The 24,024-nt window shown below is 41.3% G+C and overlaps 1 protein-coding gene across 1 annotated transcript; it reads left to right on the forward strand.

Moving 5' to 3' along the window:
* The first annotated feature begins 444 nt into the window (after positions 1–444).
* On the forward strand, positions 445–23,948 carry LOC148317599 (zinc finger protein 385D-like). The gene is made up of 9 exons (XM_088285143.1): positions 445–556; positions 11,079–11,327; positions 18,157–18,308; positions 18,440–18,547; positions 19,907–20,078; positions 21,016–21,357; positions 21,730–21,938; positions 22,171–22,275; positions 22,346–23,948. The coding sequence occupies exons 1-9, from the start codon at positions 514–516 to the stop codon at positions 22,574–22,576; spliced, it is 1,611 nt and encodes a 536-aa protein (XP_088141269.1). The 5' UTR covers positions 445–513; the 3' UTR covers positions 22,577–23,948.
* Positions 23,949–24,024: the final 76 nt, after the last annotated feature.

Below are 24,024 nucleotides of genomic sequence, written 5' to 3' on the forward strand. Positions count from 1 at the left end.
TTTGGTGAGTATGATTTATTTTATTCACATTTTTTTATATTTTAAATTTTTATATATGAATTGCTCCAGATAATGCTTGGTGCATGCTGTGACATTGCATTTTTTGCCTTTGATATTGTTTACAATTTTCTACCTGTATAGAGGAGTAAACATTTACAACAATCAGATTAAAACTTAAATACGTTGTTTGTTTTAATGTCCATCTGTTTCACACATGTTTTACTTTGTGTGTATAATTGTGCTCAGTCCATTTATTTGTATTTGTTAGGGCGAATATGACACATCCAATATGGCAAACCTGTTGACGTATAGTAGTAGCGCACCAACGCGCTCACGGCGGGGGGTCGAAAACACTCACAATGATCATCTCTGGGCAGCGCCTTGAACGTGGTATTGGACGGCGCCGTCATCGCCATTTTGGATGTGGCAACGCGAGCGCGGGCAAGAGAGAGAGAGTGGGAGAGTGAGAAGGAGGCAACTGAGCGCGGGCTCAGTCAGGTCGAGAGCCAGGAAATGGACATCAGCAGCGGGGAAGCCGAGGGGCCACCTCCCGCAGGTAGGCGACACTTTTTCCCATTTATACTCTCGAACTGTCAGATATATTTTTTGTTTGTTTAAATGTATAACCAAAGCTGTCTTAGTTTGTCATTTTTGTACTGAAATGGTCTCAAAACTAACACGAATATCACGTAAGGCAGACTGATGACACTCTGACAAACTAATCAATAAAAGTATTTTTTTTGATGAATTAATGATGAACTATTTTAATTACGTTTAAAATAGGATTTACATGCACATTAACACTGTATGATAACTTGCTCGACCACCTAAGCTCCTTTTTTATGACACTTTTTATTACTGAAAAAAAAAACAACTGTTTTCAATGAATTGTTTTAATGGACATGCTGTTTTTTGGTTTTTTTTTTATCAATAATGCGTTTTTTTATGTACCACATCAGGTAAAACATTGCTCTGTGTTTCCCTATTAAAACGTGAATCTCAAATATAGGGCCCTATGACCGTCCAGGGAGTGTATTAAATTTTTGGGGGCATTTATTTCTTCTAAAAAAGCTTCCTAACATTACCTACTCTGTGTTTTATTATCATACTTTGTTTCCTCATTAAATTCAATTAAAAAACATAAATATGATCAAAATGCTCAAATTTGATATTTATTTAAGAAGGACGTGATTTTTCTTTTTTGCAACAATTTTTTAAAAATGGAATAATAGTATATTTTTAACAAAAATTTTGTTTAGAGCAGTAGTGATCAACATAGGGCTCATGGGCTTGTGAGCATTTGAAAAATTCTGTAAGCAAACGTGATAAAAGGCCTCAAACATTTACACAATACACATTATATACAACAATAGACCTGTACTGTATTTTTTCATGCATGTAGTGATGTTATGATTGCTATGAGCTCACAATTGAGTCAAGCTGAGAAGGCCCACTTATACACCCCACTCCGGCCACATCATCATCCTCTTTTAAATGACCTTCCCGTCTCCCGTCTTCCTCCGCATTGGCTAAATGGCTCCAAATGACGCCTGGCCATGTTCACTGAGCACTGTTTTGTTTTTTTTGGGGTTGTTTTTTTTCTCTGCTGAACAAAAGGTCCTTGATTCATCAAATCCTGCGCCTCCTCCTGCCCACTCCTCGAAGCGATGTTGTCATTTTCACCAGCTGCTTCACCTGCCCGCCGCTCGTCTTTTGGGGCGTAGGTGTGCACACTTGAGGGTCTCGTTCCCCAACACTTGAAAATGACATGTACAGTGTATATATTTTTTTTTTGCTCAAAGCAAAGAATATCTTATCATGCTTTATTGTGACAATTTTACCTTGAGTATAGTGCTGGTAGTTTATTCACGAATGAATACCCCACTGTGGATTTAATACACTCTGCCGTTCTTTTGCTCAGAAATCATAAATATATCTCTGAGTCCTGCTGCAGGGCTTTTTCCAGCTCATTTGTGTCAAAATGGGTTTGTGAAAATGTGCGTGAGAAATTCACGCTGCTAATTGTATCGTGTGTGTGTGTGTGTGTGTGTGTGTGTTGGAGATTGTGTTGAAACACAATTGTTATTAAATAGTAGCTTGAGTCTGTGGTTTCAAAAAGATGATTTTGATGAAGAACCTGTTATAAAAAATGGAGGTGTTTATTAGGTGTGAGGCCTTTATTTGGACAACGGCATTTTAATTGTAAAATTAAATAAAACAAAACCTTTCCATAAATAGATAATGCTGCCTAATTGAAGTAATGCAGTGTATTATTCAATGGGGGTAAGGAATATAGGCCTTTAATCATACAAATATTTTTTTATTGTAATAAATAATAGATAAATTAATAAAAAATTTAAAAAATTATAAATTAATATTTTTTATTTCTCAAAAGTACACCTGAATTGAATTATATTATATTTTATTATATTATATTATATTATATTATATTATATTATATTATATTATATTATATTATATTATATTATATTATATTATATTATATTATATTATATTATATATTATATTATATTATATTCATGCAGCGTACACTTTCTCTTCAAACTGCACTGTAAACTTCTGCTTTGCAGATGCAACTTATGCTCTCCAGATGGCAAATACTGGCACACAGTATTGGATGGGCTTTTTTTTTTTCTGCAGGGAGAAAGGGGGTGGGCGAGCATCTATTTGCGGTGTGGTGTTTATATTTTTCACGAGCAGAGACCATTATATGACAAAATATACAGTATATTCATAGGTCAGGCCCTTTTTTATTTTCAAATGTAAATGTACATCTATATGTACTATTGAATTAGGAGTAAGGCATTTAGTATCATTTTAATTGTACAGATATATTTTAATTATAATATTATTATTTCTTTTTTTATTTGTCAAAAAGCTTAACCATGTAATTATTTGTCATTTCGTGTCCAGCCCAGTCATTGCTCGGGGTTCGCCGCGGAGCGCCGCATTCCTCGCAGCCCCGCCCCGAACGAATGGTGACATTCGTCGATGGCTTCAAAGCCAAGCAGTTGTGATGAAGTTGAATTTTCTGTGTGCCTCGTCTCTGTGCTTTGCCGTTTGACTTCCAGCCTCGATCTCGGTGAAGAACATCATCTGTGAAATTGAGACTAACCAAGTGGAACAGTATTGCGATGGGAGCAGCTTGAGCCGCAGTATACCCCCCACCCGTCCTTGCAGTCCCCTCACCCCTTCGCCGCGTATATCAACTCACCGCCCAGTCTGTGAAAAACATCATATGTTTTTTTTTTTTGTTTTTACGTGGATTCTTACCTGGATTGGGCATTTCATTTAAACGACTCAAACAAAGGCTCGGCATGTATAAATATGCGTGGGAGAAACACTATGATGGAATTGTGCATCCACCCGTGTGCCTCGAGCAGCCATTTTCTGTCATGGCGTGTGCTTCGCCGCCGGCCAGCTTTGCGAATTCACCCCACTCCCCACCGCCGCCCCGATGTCTTGATGGTAGGACACCAAAAAAAAAAAAAAAAAAGGGGGCGTAATTACTCAAATTAAAGCGAGAAAAATCCACCTTTGTCTTTGTTATCTTAAAAATGATATTTCAAATGGAGCGTGTGAGTCACGAAATTACAAACGGAGACGGCGCGTCGGCTTATCGCGGCAGACTCGCACCCCCACCTCAGACACCGACCGAATGGATTTTTGTGTCGAGGCTCCCTTCAGAGATTGTAATGGCTCGTCTTTGGGCTGTGTCATTACAAGTCACATGACAGCCTGCTTGTGCACTGATAACTGTGATCTTTATTCTGCTGCTCACAAGCAAAGATAGAGGTAGAGGGGGGGGGGGGCACCGCCCCCAAATAAACCTCTGCTGCTGGCTGAAGCCCAGGGTGGAAAAATGAGGCGCGACGAATGCGAATTGGGGGCGCCGTGATTTTTTTTTTTTCTGAAATTTTCTGTTATTTAGCTGAAAAACAATCACAAAAAGCACGCCGATAAAAGTCGCCATGCAGCCCAGGGAGAGAAATTGACAGGTGCCCTCTATTGTCAACTCATTTTGCCATTAATCGTCGAGTTCCATTGCCTTTTTAAAAGCCATCCCTGCCCGACACAAAAGACTCGCCCTGCAGACCAAATTAAATGGCCGTTAAATTAGGGAGCCATTATGGCATTCACTGCTCTGCTGATTTTTGTGACGCTTTTTATTTTTCCTCCCCCTCTCATCCCAGTCATGACTGAAACACACCGAGGGTGCTACTGTAGGTAGACTATTTTGTTAAATGGCCACTTAATCATCTCGCCTCTGACGAAGGCTGAATTTAAATTGCAGGTCAAAGTACACAATTTCGGTTGATTTGCATCCGATATTGTATAGAGAGATTTTATATTTGTATCACTTTGTTTACACCCACTGGACACGTGAAATAATGCCAATGTTCAAAAAATAGTGACAACATAAAAGTAGACAATAGTGAATAGAAAATACAAATATTAAATAAACAACTGTATCATTCATTGTCAAGACTTTTTATCTGTCGAATGTCAAATTTTGATTTATTGTCACTTGTGCCGTTTTGGTTATTTAGTAAATATTTGCACATTTAGCATTATTTATTTAGCTAACCGGTTGATTGACAGCAATAATCAGCATCTGTCTTTAAAGAAACTGTAAAATTATATTAATTCATACCCTTCTTTCCTTGCGTTTTTTATTTTTTTATTTTTGTACACAAATAAAACCTACCAAGATAAAACATTGATATAAGCGTAATACGTGCCAACAATCGACTCGCCTTTTAATTACAATAATCTGGTCGCTCCTGATAAGAATTTGATTTAATGCGACTGCTTTGTGTACTGGAGCAGCAATGCATATTGTCCTTAACCCGAACCACCTTGAAGGAGCCGGTGTGATAATTCCGGCAATTAAGCCCATTTATCCAAAGAGTGAACCTAATTTAAAAAATCTATTCAATTTCTCCTGTCGGGGCTCCAAAAAGGAGTCGGCATAGATAAGACATTTGCAGGATAGATGGCTTTCTGAGAATGCGGGCGATCTTATCTAGCCTAGGGATGATTTGGTTTGGAAATAACAAATACCGTGTTGGATTTCTTCACCTTTGTGGTGGAGTTTTTTGCTGAAGGGTAAAGTAATTGATCTTATTGTATTGTGCAGTCTAATGTTAACAGAAAAGTCGGGAATCCATAAAGCATGTTGACAGTGAACATTTGCCATACAGTGGAATTAGACCAAGACGCTTGTTCTTTGTGAGCTGTTCAAGGAAATGGGTATCCAGTCACATTTCATCCGCCACTTCCTTCCCGCTTCCCTTCCACACACTAAATGAAAACGTGACCCACATTTCCCCACAATGCTTTCGGATAGCTCGAACAAGGAGGAGGCTTAAAGGAAGAGTCACTTTGGCTCAGCCATGTCTGACCGTGTATGAATTGATCGGGTGCTGTTTGTGGTTACTGTTGCATCGTGTCGCAAGCGTGGAAGTGTCGTCCAAATCTGACAAAGAAACAATGCGATGGTATTTGTGTCAAGTTGTATTGTATTTTATTTGGGTGGAAAGCAGCGTTTTGTATCGTCCAAGATTTGGGACCCTTGCATGATATAAATGGCTACAAAAAACTGCCTTTACAAGTGTAATATTAAAAAACAATATATAAATTATATTATTTTCTGTTCATGCATTTTTTTTTATTGATTTGGATAATTTGCGCTGGTGGTGGATTTTTTTTTTTTTTTTTTTTTTAGAAAATTAAGTACAGCATCTACAAAATGATTAGATTTCTGTGAAATAAACATTTAAAAGTGTGCAAGATTTATTCCTAACAGTTATCAGTAAATAGGCAGGCTGTCATATTTAATTTTTGGATTTAGAAAAAAAAAACCCCCACAAAAATTCAAGAAATTTGTGATTAAAAAAAATTACAGGGGGAAAAAATAAGTGATATTATATATATATATATATATATATATATATATATATATATATATATTTTTTTTTTTTATTCATTTATTTTATTTTTTTTAACTAAAGACTATATCATTTCGGCCTTACTAAGTAAATAAGGCAATAAGACAAAAATTCTTGCAGTGGTTATCTTTGTCTGAATTTGTTAGTGCAGGTCTACCTAATGTTGTGGACAGTCAGCGCGTATCGTATTATTAATAACAGACACATTAACGCTCCAAACATCACACTGCTAAATGTCAATACAGGGCAGTAAATACACCGGCTCCATTATTAGTTCTGAATATGTAAATTCCAGAGAGACTGACTTGGCTATAAAAAGCCATCCGTGGGATTTCAGCCAAGAACTATTCAAGTGTTCTTGGCAGGGATACAAGGGTGTGAACGCGCGTTTACATTTGGAAACAATCTCAGGGCATAGCAGGGTTATGACACTTCCTGCCTTGTCTGCGCTCCTTGACAGCTCCCAGAACGGCAACGGTGCCACGCTGAGAATGGATGCGTGCAGCGTGGACACATGACATGTCCCGTCCCGTCTCGGCGAGGGATGCTACGCATTTATCGCAATATGACTGACTGTCTCCATCCCACTCAAGAAGCGGATGCGGAGGCATTTCCTCGCCGTCTCAAACTTGTAACAAATGCGCAGGGATGGCAGGCCTAGCGCACCGTATGCTTTCAATGTGGAGCGATAGGCGGTGGGTGGAAGGAAACATGGAGGCTGGGGGTGACTAATGAGGATGACTAATAAAAGTGTGTTTAGAGGGCTCTTCCGTGCTCTTTGCAGATGTGGAACTGGAAGCCAGATCGGGATCACCGTAACTCTTTGTGCCCCACTGAAGCAAATCGTATTTTTCATGTACCTGCACTGAAATTTGAATATTTCTTGAATTTTAACCAATCTGACTAAATCATTTCCTAATGTTGTGGCCAGTAAGAGTTTAAGGACTGTTTGTTCCACTTGGAACAGAGGTCACATCGCTTTAGCAGCCTTGGGGTCCACCCAGATGGTCGGTGACAGATGCCCACAATTGCTGTTGTCCTTGGTTGGAGTGCAGTCCCTGCCTGCAGTAAAAAAAAAAAATCGAATACCCTCCAATGTTACACTTTTTCTCGCACTTTTTCCTTTCCTGGTTCATACTCGAATTCTCTTTCGCCAGTCAACCATTGCGTGTCTTGACCGCTATATACAATATTTGCATTGCAATATAAATCATCATCTTCACAAGCTTTGCCCTAATATTTCCCCCTCACTACGTTTATCGCAAGACAAACACATTCTCTTCTTGGCATTGGTCGTCTTTGTCTCGCTAACCTCTTATCTTCCCTCTCCCGCCGCGTCGCTCTTGTCCTTGGCTCAATCGCACGTCCTTTACTCTGCTGGATGCTCGCCAAGGCTTTTTTGCCACCGTGAGGCGTGCACTCGTTTAGCCCCTGCTGTGTGTCCTGTTACTGGGTAGCCAGCACAGCAGGAACGCGTCTCTTGCTATTTAACCCTGTTTGACGTGACGACATAATTGCTGCAGGAATACAAATTTCAAAATGTACAAAAATCATTATTAAATACAACGGTGTGTTGTGACCTGACTTGCGATACAAGCCGTTTACTTGCGAGCAAAAAACTGATGAGCACTGTTTCGTTTCGCACCTGCAGTTGAAGCTTATCGTCATTTACATGTTTTTTTTTTTTTCTAATATCGTGAAGCCCGACGGTCCGTATTATACTGCCCCCAGGTGGCCATGGTGTTCATAATACCAGAAGATTGATTTGAAGCAGGGAAAAAAAGTAACAATTAAAAAAAAAAAAATTAATTTAATTGTCATTTCTCTCTGGTTTATAGCCAGTAAAATATCTAGTGCTATTTTCTCATTTAAAAAAAAAGAAATCACAAAAAGTTTTGAGCAAAATGAAGCAAACCACAAATCCTAAAATAGTGCCATCTAGTCTTATGGACACCATACCCCAGTCGGATCAAATAAATTCCCGCTACTCCACCGGGATTCGATATTTTCAACTGTTTCAACTGACGCAAAAATTGTGTGTGTGTTTGTGAATGTTGTCAGATAGCAGGGGTCTAATTAAAGAGCTGGCATGTCCCAAACCTGCTCCGGCTCTTTGTTTAACACTGCAGCTAATCTCCAACTACACAGTGCTGGGTGTTATCTGCTGATTACGGCGAGGTGTCCACCAGATGGATGTCAAGTCGGGACAGATGCGTGCGGTGGGGTACTGCCAATGCGCCAGCGCGTACATGATACAGTTGAGCGTGGTGTCTTCAAGATGCGTTTCCTGTCTAGGTGGTTTACACATAAACAACTTATTTGGCAACGGGTTCCGCAGTTGAGAGTCCCAGTGGGAAGAGGACGACTAAAAATATGCATCCGCTTAACGACTCCCACTCACTTACCTAACAGTGTGAATCACCGATGTATTTGAGTTTGTAAATGACCTTGACACAAAGACAACTTGTCGCTGTCATCAAATCTCTGTTAGCTGCACAGGCGATGTTTTAAGTAAGATTTGAATGTTCTTATAGCGCAATCAAATTTGAATCCACTGACGTCAGGTTTGTCATGAGAGATGCGTTGTCGGGACATTTCCATTTGTCATTTTTGTCATCAAATGTGAAATGAAGCCGGTTCTTCTTGCAAACTAAGCCCGTCGTTTTCCGTCAGTCTTTTATCGACAGCAGCTACAGGAAGCTGTCGATGTGAGTCGCATTCAGCCCAAACTGTCCCATTTCTTGGCCTTTTGTGCCCAAATCACAGCATAATTGAGCTGCCATTTGTGTGTGACGGGAGGTTTCAAACTCGTGCGCGCACAAAAGCCACACGGTTGCCTAGCGACAACTTTAATTATAGTCCACCTGTCATTCTGCATTAATCAAGCTTCTCGGTATTCATTCTGACTGTCACGTTTGAGGAGCGGCTGTGTTTTTGTCCAAATAAGTCCTGCGTGTGTTTGTTGTATTCGTTCAAAGAAGGTTTGCCTAAATATCACGCACGTGCATCGTGATGTTCTGGTGACTCGTGTTTTTGTGGCGGCTATCGGGTCATACTAGCGACAGATCGAGACAAATCGGCCTTTATGGCCTGCACTTGAGGCGATTGGCTTGCGTCTGGTATTTCCGGACATGACAATGGCGGCAGGCAGCCGGTGCATGCACGTGCACCTCAAAGGTCGAATGCCTTCGAATGAAAACAGTCGTACCTCAATTTATGAGCAGTGTTGTCACGGTTGCCAAAAAAGAAGTAGTTTACTTTAATCATGACTTGGTTTAAAAACTAACCAAGTTAGATTAGAAGTTACTTTATTAATTACGTTCAGCAGACAGCCACATAAAAATTGTTTTCACAATGTTAGCTTCATTGAAGACTCGAAATGGTGGCTGGCAACCGGTCCAGTCCAAAGTCAGCTGGGATAGACGTCAGATGACCCTTGACCCGTCAAGTGGTTTTGGAAATGAACAAAAACTAAAGTCCCGTGGTGTGAGAGCACAGCTAAGGTGTCTGAGGTCGAAATGAACAACTGCTTGCGTCCAACTACCAACCATTACTCTGTCACCATCTTTGTGCAGCAGCTTGCCTGATGGCGGGACGCAGCATCACTCAAATTAATCCCGGTGACGGATGGTTGGCTTTGAAGTCCGCGTCGCTGCTCGGAGGCAGATAAATTCCAGCGGAAACAGATTTCCATTCCGCTTTCATCTGCCAAATTGAAATTCCGGCAAAAAGATTTTTTTTTGCAAATGTAGAGCGATGCGGGGAGAAACATCAAATAGACTGAGGTTTTAATTGCGGCTATTATCACATGAAGGCGCCTCAAACAAATAATTGAGGAACACTCGGGCTAACAGTTGCACATTGACGGCGGATGCTGATGCTGAAATTTTTTTTTTTTTCCCGATCCTCAACAAACAAGCGAAAATAATATCTAATTTATTACACATATGCTAATGAACCATAAATAAATATCAAATTACATATTTTGCTGCATAAAAACTGCATTCTACAGCTGTGTGATGTCTATTTGAATTTGAGGCATATATCAGCTCACTCGCTTTTTTTTTTTTTTTTTTTCCTTAAACATTTTTGTCAAGCTCCAAACTTCACAAACTCAAGGGACTGAACTACCACCGCAGCTGACTTTGTGCGTCTATGATATATTGCCCTGAAACGTGCCCGAGATACTGTATAGGCCTTTTATTAGCACTCAATGTACAGCTCATTCTACCGGCTGTATTGTTCACATGGTGGCGCCGACCACAGATTATTAGCAGATAAATCTAAGCCTAAAGCAATCACTCTTGTGTGATATCTCTGTTTGGGAAAAGAATGGTCAGCACGAGCATGCTCCATCATTGTAATGACACTACTAGATTTTCAATCCTGTGGAGTCATGTTGCCCCCGTGTGGAGACTTCCATGACATACCGCTGGCACGTTGTCTGTGGAGATTGCAACTTGGCACCTGTTGCTTGGTGAAGAGATTTCAATTTTTTTTTTTTTTTTTTTTTGTTGTTAGAAATATTCTGTGTGGCGTTGGTCTATTTATGTGCGTGGTGTGGGGTGGTCACATCTTTCGTCATCGTGATTTGGGGTTTGTTGTTGTTGTCAGGTGTGGGCGGTGAATGGCCGTTTCACATTACGACGGGTTGTTCAGCTGCCTGTTGGCAGAAGGGCTTGTTAGTGGCCACTTTACTTTATAAGCAGTGAGCCTTTCTCGTTTGACATGGAGGGCTTCTTTCACACGTCGACGTCAGTCATTGTCATACTTTTTTCAGAAAGTGCCACCTAAAACAATACCTAACTGTCCAAATAATTTTAAAAAATTAAATTTATTTTTGAAATCATGTTTTTCTACATCTTCATTTAAAGACACTGTCGTCGGTTGTTGAATTATTCTAGAAGAGCGATTTTGCACTGTCTACTAGATTTTTTTTCTTAATATTAACGGCGCATGTTTATGAACCTTTTTGACATTACAAGTGAAGTGAATGAAATGAGAAAAAAAACAACAACAGCCCTCTTTGTCCACAAATGACAGTCTAATAGTCAGAATCTCACAATCTTATTTCCTTCCTAACAATGAACATTTCCCCCCCCCCAGATGCAAACTGTCCCTCCCTTCCTGCCAAGAGTCAGGAGGAAAAGGAAGAAGAAGAAGAAGAAGAGGAGAATGAAGACAAGAAGAGGGTGGCGCCAAGGGCCAAGCGGGAGCGACGTCAAGGCAGCGCCAGTGCCACCGTGTGCCAGGTGTGCAGCATCCGTCTCAACTCTGGAGCTCAGGCCCAAATCCACTATAAGGGCAAGACGCACCAGAGGAGACTGCGCAGACTGGCCAAGGTTGTCGGGACAGGTAGTGCTCAATTTTCACATTTCTAAACGTGTAATAATCGCATTTATACCTGAGCTCCCCATGAACACAACTCACGCCCGGTCACTCAACACGTCGCACCAGCCAAGTGTAGATTCCCATTCGACGCCCACATCACTCACCAGGCCAGGTCCCGCCTTTTAAAACCTTATACTTGGCAGACGCTACTGTAGCATGTGAGTTTGGCAACCCCAAGTGGACAAAAATAACAGACTGCAACTCACATTGAGATGTTACATAATTAATCGAAGGAATGATTTGTAGAATACTTCGAATCCGGTGGAAATTAAATGAACGCCTCCCTTCAAATAGGTGTCTTGAAATACGTAGCCACTGTAATGATCTTGACATTAAGTAGTTAACCAATCAAGTTTTAATTTCACTTGAGAAAATCGTATTTGCACGAATGACAGTAATGCTGCTCTTCCTTGACTTATTTATCGTTATTTGGTCTGCCACGCATTTGCGTTATAATAAGTCATATGCATTCGGGATTTATTTACTATTCTTGAAGAGATGCTTATGAGTTTTTTTTTCCCCTGTACACCTGTTTTGACACAAGGCCATTTATCACGGTCGCTCGCTGCAATTACTCCAAAGAAAAACCTGTAATGAGCCAACAGCAGCCGATACAACGGCCGCATCTAATGTTGATGTACGAGGCTGTCTCATTCCATGAGCTCAACGCACGTATTTAGCCGCTTCGCATAATATTAAATTAACGCAGTCGCCTCTGTTTAATGTCGCGCTTGTTCCAACCTCATTTTGTCATCATCACAACCTTATTGGCATTTTGCACGTGTCAAATAATAACCTTTAGCCACGGTCAGTCTTACTCAAAAGTTGGCGCCCGTTCCTCTCTGTAAGTTGTTTGTAGTTAGTTTTGAAAATGAACAAAAGCATTACAACAAAATATCTGTGTTGGACGCACCAGAGTATTTAGAAAATAAAATAGTAACAAGGTTTATTCATAATTTTTTTTCAAGTTTGACGGGCCGGATTAAAACGTTTAATGGGCCGCATGTGGCCCCCGGGCCGTATTTTGCGCACGCCTGGTCTAGATGGTCTGATTGGTCTTTTTTTTTTTATCGTGTCATAACCCTTTCCTTATTTGGCTAAACTCTCGAGTGAGAGTTAGTTTGCTTGTGTCATGATTTTTTTTTAAGTCTGCCACTTTCTAAAGAGTCAACTGATCTCTCTCCCTCACTCCCTCTCTCGCTCTCTCACTCTTTATGAAAGCTTCCGTTTTTCATTAGCTGTTACATAATCTACTCAATAAATCTTAACACCGCAAGATATCAGACCCAATTCATACTGCTAGATTTATTTTTTTTCTTTTGTCTGCGTTTCTATTTTTTGCTCGAGACCAAACGAGGATGAGCCGAGTCAATTAAGGTGACGTTGACCATAATTCCGCCTGCTCTCCGATTAAAGCGCCCTAATAATACCCATTCCCGCAGCTGAACTAACATTCCCGTTTATTTCACTGCATGGAACAGTCGCGTGTATGAAATGAGGTTTAATGAGCTCGTTCTCTGTGGGCCCCTTTTCGAAACAGGAATGGGGCAAACCACTTTGTTGATCATCTCCATGGCCACCAAGGAGATATTCTCTCTTCTTTATTTTATTTTATTTTATTTTATTTAAAAAAACATTTTTTGCCACTTGAGTCATGTCGCATCATGTCCAGGCAAAAATTGAGCAAAATCCGATTTATAAATTCACCGTATGAGGATAAATGGAGTGGATGTTGTGACTAGTTGTACAAAGAAGATGACTGCTTACGTTTCGGAACTATTTGCTTGTGTTGTCCCAGTAAGTTAGCAAAACATAATAGCCAGCCTGTTAGTTCATGTCAAGAGCACAACTGTGCCGTTAATCGGAGTAACCACAAAGGTCAATGAATTAGCCAGCCCCTCAGCCAGAATTTCTGCCACGTCTGTTTTCGAATCAACTTGCCTGTTAAAACAATTATAAATTACAGCCGGCGTTCCGTCTTCCTTCCAAGCAATTCCCCCTCATGTAACATCTTCGTAAGTCAAATTCAAACAAGACGGAGTGCTGATGTAATTAATTCTAATGCATTACATCCCAATCCGCTGTATGAAGCTCAACAATAACACATCTGTTGTGCGAATGACTCACTTTTCCCTTTTAAATACCCCCCGATTCATTTTTGCCATGAAGCATAGCTGCATCTTGCAAACAAATAAGAGAACACTAATAAATCAATCCCATTGTTTTCAAGTAATTCCGGGAAGGAAAGACATTATAGTCGAGTGTTCTCAAGGGGGGAGAGTGCAGGTGGGAATTCTGAATAGAAATCTGCGCTGGCAGGAGGAAGGGGGGGGGGATGAAGGATGTCCATGGTGTTAATAGCCAGCCTCTTTCTCTCTCGTTCGCTCTCTCTCTCTTCTCCCTTTCTCACTCACTTGCTCGATCCTTTGCTCGCTTCCATTCTCACACGCACAGAAGAGTACGCACTTGCTCTTCACGCGCACTCAGCATCCCACTTTGCCTCCGTCGTCTCAGGGGGAAAAAAGGGCAAGGGGACCAACGGAGCATGGCGCTTTTTAATTGCGACGCGTTCCGCCCGACACTCTGGATGGAAGCCACAATGTATCGCTGACTCAAGGATTGCCATTTCACCAGCGGCGGTCCAAAGAGACGGACGAAGGGGAGGTCGGGATTTGCCTAAGCTTCCTTATGCGAGTTCAACGGACACAAGTTGAGTGTCAAGCAGAAGAATTCCAAAACAAGATGCTCTTAGGTAAGATCACTCAAATGTGCCGCTTTCCTGCCAGCGAGCAGCCTGTTTGGTGGACTAATTGGCCCCTCTTATTGGGGCCAAGTAGGGGGCGGCGACCCCACAATGCTGCCGCGCCGTTCCCCAGATGTGTCAAGTCATTTTAAGGCATGAAAAAACGTCAATGTCACAGCAGATTGCTGCCAATTATGCCAATGCCTCCCTGAGGAAATATGCCCGGATTAGCTCTCATAATTGCAGCCTGTTAAAGATAAAAGCAGCGTGCATTGGGGTTTTTAGTCATTAATTTGTATGGTTTTTTTTCTCTCCAGCAATTGGAATGGAATGCTGATTATATTTGGACTTTTTATATTCAAATCTGGCTTACTTTGGCAAACTCAACTTTAAACTGAATACGTCATTTTGCAGGCTTAATGTGCATGTTTGGATTTAAAAAAATACAAATATATATATATACATTTAAACACATTTCCCAAAAATTATTTTCCGAAAATATTTTAAACGCAGTTAAAAGTAAAGGAAAGCAATAACCTGAAATATCATGTAGAGAAATTGATTTTAGAACTGCTTTAAAAACTTTAAAGGACTTAAAATCATTTAAGGCTTTTTTTCCATTTGCTTGCAGCGTAACAGCTAAATGCCGCTTCACCATGTTTGCTTTGAAGCCTGAGCTCCACTAACTGACCCGAATTTGCAGACGTCTGGGTTTTCATTCAATTCTCATTTCTTCAGTATTCAGGACCCAAACCATTAACTGTAGACAAGATTATCTTTAATACTGCACCAGGAACTCCGATACAACATTTCAGTGAGACTTCATACCGAAACTGTGTTCTTGCTTTGGTAGGTGCTGCTGTTTTGGTTTGTAACTGAGTTTAAATGGGCTTTCTTGTCAACAATTAGGAACGATACATTTCGATTTTTTTTTCCTGTTTTTTTAACAGTTCATCGACTCACTGTCTTACCTTTAATAATAATACAACACTAATTCCAGAAATCAATAAGTGTTAATATAGTGACAGCGATGCATCTAATACACTCACGCAAAACGTGATGAGTAAACAATCCTCACATAAACTGTGATTTGCGTAGCTCAGTACATAAACACGCCATCAGATTACGGGAGCTCATTTGAATATCATTTGCATATAAACCAGTGGGGAGGTTGTTTGGATTTTTTTCTTCTAAATGTGCCTGCTGCATCTGAAGTTTAAGCTTGCTTGCAGCTCCGGGCTGTGAAAGCGCCAATCAGATATCGATGATGCAGCGTGTTGACAGCGTGATTTTGATTTGGCAGGCTGAGTTCACACTCGCTTGCACAAACACTCTCAGGGTGTTTGGTTGACTGACTACACTACCTTTAGCGTCACGTGCTCTTTAAAGAGGGTTTGCCGTTTTGTGGTGATGCTCGTTGCTTGGCACTCAAGATACTACAGATGGCGCCAAAGCAATACTTTTATATTAGACATTGCTGCGGTTGGAGCACAAACACGAATTAGGTGAGTTTTTTTTTTATTTTTATTTTTTTTAGCTATGAACAAAAGATGAAAAAAAATATAGTTATCTTTTTAGACATGTCGCTAGAAGAATTAAATAACCCGGATGATGAATCTGCTCTGATAGAAATCTTCAGCTGTAAGCAGAGAGGCCGCAATTTTCTCCAAGACTTGCGGCAAAGAGCGTAATTAGACAACTCATGGGCCGGATAACGCTTTCCGAGCAGGCTGCAACTATGGCAAAAATGCGTGACACACACCTGCGGTTTGTCATTCAGCATGTTTGATTGGGCCGGCTTATCTCCATTCAAACAGATGGCGGCCGTTTACTTTAAGTGTTCTTGATAACGGAGCACTTTGAAAGGGCCGTGCCATCTGATCAGCCCTGATTGGACATTTTGTGCTCATTTCCTTGCACATTCGCTTTGTGTTCATCGCATGCGGATGTAAAATGTGAAATGAACTATCAGTATATCAGGATAGATGATTAACATGACTGTTTCTGCTTTTGTAAGAGGCCGCCGTCGCTACATAAACTGGCTGCGGAAAATCCTAAAATACTTTGCCGACGCCTTATCAAGATCATCATCTCGTTTCTCACTTGTTGTTATGAATCGCCAAAATCTATAAGCGGGCGTCTTGTGTTGAACTAGAGTGCTCACATACACAATCCTATTGGGTGCTCTTTTGGTCACCTTGAACAAATTTCGTAGCAGTTGACGGACCCCCTGGGCTGAAAATGCCTCGCTAAAAGTAGGTCAGATTACCAGTGGGAGCCTGATCTGGGCTGCGTGGTGCCCCGCAGGTAGAACTCCCTTCAAGCATCCGCCTACTGCTTGCAGTGTGGGATTAAACGGACAGCGAGAGCCAGCGGGATCTTTTTGCCACACAATCCTGGCCCAAAATGGCTTCTGTCACAATGGAGATGATTTATTGGAGGACTTCACAGCATGCAGATACACGAGTGCTGCTACCCTCATTGAAATTAGGCACACTCCTTTTTAATTTTTTTTCCTTTTTGGGGTGGGGGTTGTTTGTTTCCAGCGGAGAGGTGAGAAGAGCCGTCATTGTAAATTTTAATGGATGCAAATTCATCCTGCAGATCCTTTTAGGATGACTGCCTTACTGGCTGCTTTACCGACTCTGAATTGGCATCAGTGGCTTTTCAGTTTGACAATCACGAAGCCTCATTCCGTTATAGAGTGCAAAACATGACAGAATGTTTTTACGCAGAACTTTTTCGGAGCTTCCTGTTGTGTTTCACTTTCTGTTTAAAGAGCTTCAATTCTCCACTTGCCTAAAAGAAACTTACACAAAGCTGATGGAGAAACGAGAGCCACTGTGAGAGTGCTGACAGGGAACCAGACTCAGACAGATGATCACCGTGAAAAGAACCTAAGCCGCCTTCTCCTCTGATGCCACTATGCCACGCCATGAAAGCTTCTCATTTCCTCCTTCTCTCCCTCTGTGGCGTTGAGTCACCCAGAGACTAATCTTGGAAATAATAGCGATTAAGCCTTTCTCACTGTTTTTTTTTTTTTTTTACAGTACTTTATTTTCCTCATAATCTTTTATACCCACTCGAAATGAGAAAGCTGGCTGCTTTGACCTACACTCTGTGAAAAGGATCCTTCCTGGATAGAAAAAGGGGACAAATGCAGATTAGTGGTTAGGATCAGTTTGGTATATTTCTATATATTTATCGTTTTAAAGTGTTCCAGCATGTGTAATACAATTCTTGCCGTGTTCGCCCAAAGTGCAGTACTAAAAAAATGCCATTAATCAAACATTTCACACTGCTTTGTTTTGTGGCCAAAGCGATTAATGAGATCCATTTCAGATTTGTGCTTGAATGGGAGTCTTTGTCATCCCCCCCCCCAACGTCACATTGACAAGATAAGCGCGAGAGGATCCGTCTGACCTTCTTTCTCGCGTGAATCTGAAGACTTCTTATTCATGTGTGTTCGTGAACAGCTTGAAGCTTTTTTTTTTACTGATTTTGGGGTTTTGAAGACACTTAAAATGCGGAGAATAAAACTTGATTAACTGACATGCTGATGCTAATCCCGGAGTTTGCAAACTGTCTTAATACAAAACACTGACTTTATAGCTGTCATAATTCGCCTCTTTCGGCAGCGAACTAGCTGACACTAGCTCAATAGCGCCTCTGCTGGCTGCCTCCAAGCACTGCACCCTATTCTGCCTGCAATGAACGAACGAATGCCTCGATCATTTTAAAACAAATAGAATCTAATTACGATTGTACATCACTGATGACCAACATCTTAACCTTTGTATCGCACCGCGTGCAAATGTCAGCGTGCTAATGTTTGCCTTGGGTTTAGACAAAGGTCACGGCGCGTTTAAATTATGAGCAATCTCATCGCGCTTAGACCAGCCGAGTGTGACGAGCTAGTCATGCGAATTGACTTATCATTTGCTCCTTTTTTTTTTTTCATAAAATCATTGCCCAAGTATTACCTGCTTGTGTATCTTTGGACTGAATTAGCAAAGGTTGGACTACAAAGGCTGATGTGTTTCTTTGCAGGTGCGCTGTCCCACAACCAGGTCCACCCTCTCCTGGGTTCCTTGCCTCTTTCGGGCCGAGCAAGCCTCCAGCCGCACAACCACCTGGAGCACTTCTTGCCCCTCAGGATCAGCACCTCGTCTCCCCTCAGCCTTTTCCCAAATTTCAACACGGTGAGATTCAGTCCCCTGTGGAAAAAAAATTCATTTGAGCATTTATGGGATTGGCTGGCAACCAGTCCAGCGGGTACTACCCACTTTTTGGGTCCAGGACCAAAAAGACCAACCATAACGTGTTTCCACAGATGGATCCTGTGCAAAAGGCGGTGATCAACCACACCTTCGGCATCGCTCCGCCTAAGAGAAGAACGACCATCACCTGTAATATTTGTCACCTGCGCTTTAACTCCACTGTAAGTGCCCTGCTAGTATTTTACACATTTCATGAGCTGTACACTCAAATATTCCCGAGGCAGCATTTTCTTATCCTTTTTTTTCCATTTTTCCGGCTTCTCAGAGGAAACCAATCAGTGTGTTCGTCTTCCCACTCCTTATCGCACCTTCCTATTCACGTTAATATCGCACAGTTCGTTTTTTTAGGCATATTTGCATTTATATTGTTAGCTAGTGGAATAAAGGCCGCTCTTTCTTTCTTTTTTGGAAAATTGAAGGGAGCGTGGCACATTTGCGATTATGTCCTCGTCTGCCTCCTTTTTTTGGGGGTCATCTTACTGAGAGAGCATCAAGAAGAGTGGAGTTCTAGAAAATATTATTTATTTAATTTATTGTCGATTTTCACACGGGAATGACCGAACTAATCCAACAGTCCTTAAATTCATGTTAAATAATTTTCACAGGGTCTTCTCTAGTGCCTGAAAATTGAAGCATAAATATACAATTTGTAGTTTCTGCATTCGTTTGTACGTATTTTTGTTTTAAATTTTCTGACCAAGAAACACAGGTTAAAATTTAACAATTGTTGCAGTGGGTGGTCAAAATTTTGCGGCGTTCAGCTCCCTCCTTGCTAGCTGAAGTTGACAAGAGTGGCGCTTGATGAGAGGTGGTGGATGTCAAGTTGCAATCAGCTCTCATGTCCCAACACACATTTGGGTCCTGCTTGCGACATATTTTTTTCTCTGTTAATGTTACTACGGTGGAACACAAGGCTGGGCGATTACTGACTATTTTGTTTTTCTGCGGCTTCTGTATCGTGTCTGGAAACGATTTCTTGCCCTCTCTACAAGCCCGTGCGGCGTCTGCATGCTATCGCGGAGATGAGCTCAGAGGTCATGTGAGTGTTCACAGACGTGAGGGCAATTTGTGTCACACTGAATCAGTGGAGAGATGAGCAAATGAGCTCAGGAGGACCGTCATGAGATGCCACGACTCCAGAACGGGGCGCTCATTTGTGAGGACATCGATGATCAGGATGGCCGTGCGGGGGCTTCCTCACAGCCAAACGCTGACTATTAACATTTGTCTCCCAGCTCCACGCTTGCATGCGAAGCCGAAGAGATGGAGCAGATGGAGCGATTACACTTAACTGATTTCAGGCTGCCCCTCACTAATTAAATCACCCCGGTATACGCTTGTTCTGCTCTTGTGTGTGTGTGTGTCATTGCTGGGAAGTAACAAAGTACAAATATCTTGTTACTGTACTTCACTGCTTATTTTCTGACAACTTTTTTTTTTTACCCCCTGCTTGAAAAGAACTAAAACGATCCATGATGAATATAATGTCTTGTGTGTGTGTGTGTGTGTGTCATGAGCAGAACCAGGCGGAAGCCCACTACAAGGGTCACAGACACACTCGCAAGCTGAAGGCAATGGAGAACCAGAGGAGTCGCCAGAAGAACAAGCACAAGCCACCCGCCGCGGAGAAGGAGACGAAGACGGCAGGAGCCAGTGGAGCACAAACAGATTTGAATTCAAACGACAAAACAGGTATTAAAAACGACAAACCGCATTACATGCACCCGCACAAGATAATATCCATATTTCCAAAAACATCCCTCTCGCCCTCGTTTTGCTGATGAGTACTAATTGAGGCGGAGGACTAGGAGATGCTAAGTCTCGTCGCTGCCACCGCTGACTGATTAGCAGTTATTACCTGCCCTGCAATCATAGCCTCTGTCACACGACTAATTACTCCCATCAAGTGCAGACGCCCTGCAAAGAGGCATGAGAGCACACAAATAGCACCTGAAAAGCCATGCCGTTTTTATTTTTCAGCGCATTTTTATTTTTGCTAACGGGTGTGACTGTGACTGTTGTTTGGCTGTTGATTTGCATGCAGAGTCGCGTAAACATTTACATATAATAAAAATAAATACATTGAAAATATATATTTTTTTGTTATTGTTAGAATATTTAAAGTAATGCTGTTTTCCTCAAATATTAAGCGTAAATCCACATTTTGTTTCCTCGTTTTCCATGTCTTTGTAAACATCTGAATTAAATGAACTAAACAAGGGATCAGAATAGATCAAATCAAAAATAAACACCAAATGCAAGAAAATAGTATGATATTTATGATTTAAATAGTATTCATATTTAATTTAATAAAACAATAAATTTCTCCTTTTTTTTTTTTTTTTAAATGTTGTCATCCATTTCCCATCCATGACAAGTTCCAGCGGTTGCCATGGCACTTGGTCGATGTGCCGTTGGCCGAAAGAGATGAACGATTGACAGAGATGGCAGGAATGATTGATGGGCTGAAAATACACAACTCAAGAATCAGATATGGAACAATATAACAGATGGGGGAAAAAAAATCTTGCTTTTTTTTTTAAGTATCACATCAGTCACTTATGGGTTTTGTTGAGAGTACGCCAGTAGTGGGCAGTCATTTGGTATGCTGCTGTGTATGTGTTTTCAGATTTATTAAACATATCACCACAACTGGAAAAGGGCCACGAGAGTTCCTTGGCCCCCGCTCCCACCACGACTGACTCTTCTACAAACCAATCTCTTCAGCTGTCCCAGCAATTCCCTCACAGCCCTCCGCTTCCCCATTTAACTCAAGAGGAGCCACCTATGGAAGGCTGCGGAACACCTCCCTCTACGACAGCGCAGCTCGACCCTCAGGCGCCCCCTGCTGGCAAGGAAGAGGATAACGAGGTGGTGGTGGTGGTGGAGGAGGCCAACAAAAAAAAGCTCCACTGTCCCACATGCAAAGTGACGGTGAACTCCAGCTCCCAACTGGAAGCTCACTGTAGTGGTGTGTATTACATCTGGATTGTAATTCTACAACACAAAGGTGGGGAACCTTTCTCTTAAATGCACAGAAAAAGGCAAAATATCCCCCCATCCCTGATTAAAGCAGAGTTTATTCTTTCATTTGGTAGATTCCGTGTATGTCCTGTAAAAGCATTGAACACAATATCCTGGGGGCGGGGGGGTCATGCAGTATCTTATCTAGTATCTAGTGGCAGAATATTTTATTGTTCTGCCTGTCACTATACATTGTTGGCATAGGTAGATAATAATAATAATAAATTAGATTTGGAAGCGCCTTTCATGATTTCTAGTAAATCAATATTTTTAATATATTTATATATAATATTAATATATTAATGTCCCTGCTCACCAGGCTCTAAACACAAGCAGATGCTCCACAGCCCCAACAGCAGCCAGTCGCACCGCAGGACCAAGAGGACGTCTTCGCCGAGACGCCCCTGCCGAATAATAAAGCAGCGGATGGGCACCAACAAGACCAGGGCGACGGTGGGTGTCACCGGCCAGCGTTTTCACTGTCAGCTGTGCCAAGTGGCCGTCAACTCGGAGTCACAGCTCAAACAGGTAATGCAAAAGGCTTGAAATCTGTATATCCTACTCTCAAAAAGGGTCTTCTTTTTAGAGAGCAGTTTAAAGACCGCAAAATTAAGTTCACTTGTACAGGTTGGAGTGCATTTTTGGTTCATTCAAATTTCCCCGTAAAACCTAATATCCCTCGCTTTTTGTGAGTATTGAAAGAAACCACCCATCAAAAATGCTCAAATGTTTTATAATGTCATCAATATGTGTTTAACAGCACATGAACAGCAGGAGACATAAAGAGCATTTGGCCGGGAAGCCTGTGAAAGTGAAGACCAAATTCACACCCTATAATAAACTGCAGCCCAACACTGCGTTCGCGGTAAGATTTGTACACACACAAACACACACTCATGGGCGGTCCATTTTGAATGACGTCCTCTGTGTTGCAGGCGAAATTGGTCTTGCAGAAGCAGCTATCCAAGGCCCTGCCGGCAGGGTTCCTGAACAGCGCCCTTAATCCAGCTGCTCTGTGCACTTTGACATCCTCACCGCTGGCACTACGGTTTCCGCAAGGTCCCACGGCCATCATCCACAGTCCCCTGATAAGCCCCGCCCTATTCAGGCCTGCCCCAGGACCCCTCAGGCCCACGCACCCGCCCATTATTTTCTCTCCATATTGACAATGAGGACAAAATGTCACATTAGACACATCATCAGTAAATACAGCGCTACCTTGACTTATGAGTGCCCCAACTTACGAGTCTTTCGACTTAAGAGCCATCATTTGGTCGATTTTTGGGCAAAGTTTTTACTCGAGAACCTGAGATCCAATCCTGCTCGAGTGAGCGAATAAAAACAGCCACAATCACTGATGCACTTTCAGCCGTTTGTTGAACGTGACAAGCCGGCAAACACGCAAATACAAAATTAAAACACTCACAAGGAGCATGGAGCAGACGTTAATAATTTTTAATGCAATACTATTTTTCTTTATTAAAAACACAAATTTCTGGTTTGGGGTGGGCTGAGCTATCCCGAGCTGCCCACCTATATTCCGATTTATATGCTCTTTTTTTTTTTTTTCTCCTTCCCTCAAGGTCCTCCTTTTATATAAAACGTTAAGCCTACCGGTTGACCAAAATTAGGAAGCATTTTTAACTCCTAAGTCAAGGTACCACTATAAAGGACCATCACTCATCCGTTTGAGGGTTTGTTCCCTGGGCGCTGAAGCCTATTGGAAGCCATAATAGTGAAGATGTTTTTTTTTGTTTTATTTATGAGAACAATCTGCCATTACGCAAGAGTGAGCACATGTTGAACTTCTGTTGCCAAGTTTGAGAGCTTTCTAGTTGTACTCTGGGAAAACGGTATCATACCTGGATTAGTTTCCGTAAATAAATCATTTGTCTTAGCGAGCAAAAAGCAAAAAACAGCAAAGTCACTTTGCATTGTATGCTCATCGTCATCAAATTCATAAATTCCGTTTGTCGGGTTTGTCTGTCTTTTTCTGACTTGTGCCAGAATACAAAGCCAAGAACTTTCACCAGACTTGGTGAATGAGTTTTAATTTCATTTAATAACAGTGGAAACTATATTTGACATGAGCCATTAAAGCGAGGGTGGGGAATGTTTTTTTTTTCTTCTAAATTCTTCAAATATTTTACCGGTATGTACTTTGAGATGCTTTTTGCGCAACAGGAAGACACAACTTGAGAAAAATACAATTTTATGAGTCGTTATATATCTGTCTGTAAAATATTTTTTTATAGCGTTTTCCGTCCCGGCGTAACTGTTCATCAAGTGCAATAATGTAGGCTACAATGTGATAAATGTGTTCAAGTGTGGATAATGTATTCATTTGTCTGTAGTACTATTATTACACCATTGTGGTTGTGTTTATTTCCCCTGCATTGAAACAATCACTGAATTAAAATCTATTATTATTATTATTTCTTGCACTGTAAGTATGTACAGTTAAGGTGGGTATGTGTATTTTGAAAAAACATAACACAACCTCAGTGCAAATATTGAATAAAACAGTTAACCCACAAATACTCAAAGGTTTTTCACTAAATACTTGTTTTCTTCTTCTTCTTCATGAATTCAATACGTCACATGGAAAACTTTT

This window comes from Idiotropiscis lumnitzeri, chromosome 20 (assembly GCF_059441095.1).
Source record: "Idiotropiscis lumnitzeri isolate Australia: NSW breed Sydney's pygmy pipehorse chromosome 20, RoL_Ilum_1.0, whole genome shotgun sequence".
Taxonomy (NCBI): Eukaryota; Metazoa; Chordata; class Actinopteri; order Syngnathiformes; family Syngnathidae; genus Idiotropiscis; species Idiotropiscis lumnitzeri.

Excerpts from the sequence above, each read along its gene's own strand:
- LOC148317599 (XM_088285143.1), top strand. The coding sequence starts at position 514 with ATGGACATCAGCAGCGGGGAAGCCGAGGGGCCACCTCCCGCAG. Across the intron at positions 11,328-18,156 it reads GGCCAAGGTTGTCGGGACAG|GTGCGCTGTCCCACAACCAG; the intron begins GTAGTGCTCAAT and ends GTTTCTTTGCAG. Across the intron at positions 18,309-18,439 it reads TTTTCCCAAATTTCAACACG|ATGGATCCTGTGCAAAAGGC; the intron begins GTGAGATTCAGT and ends GTGTTTCCACAG.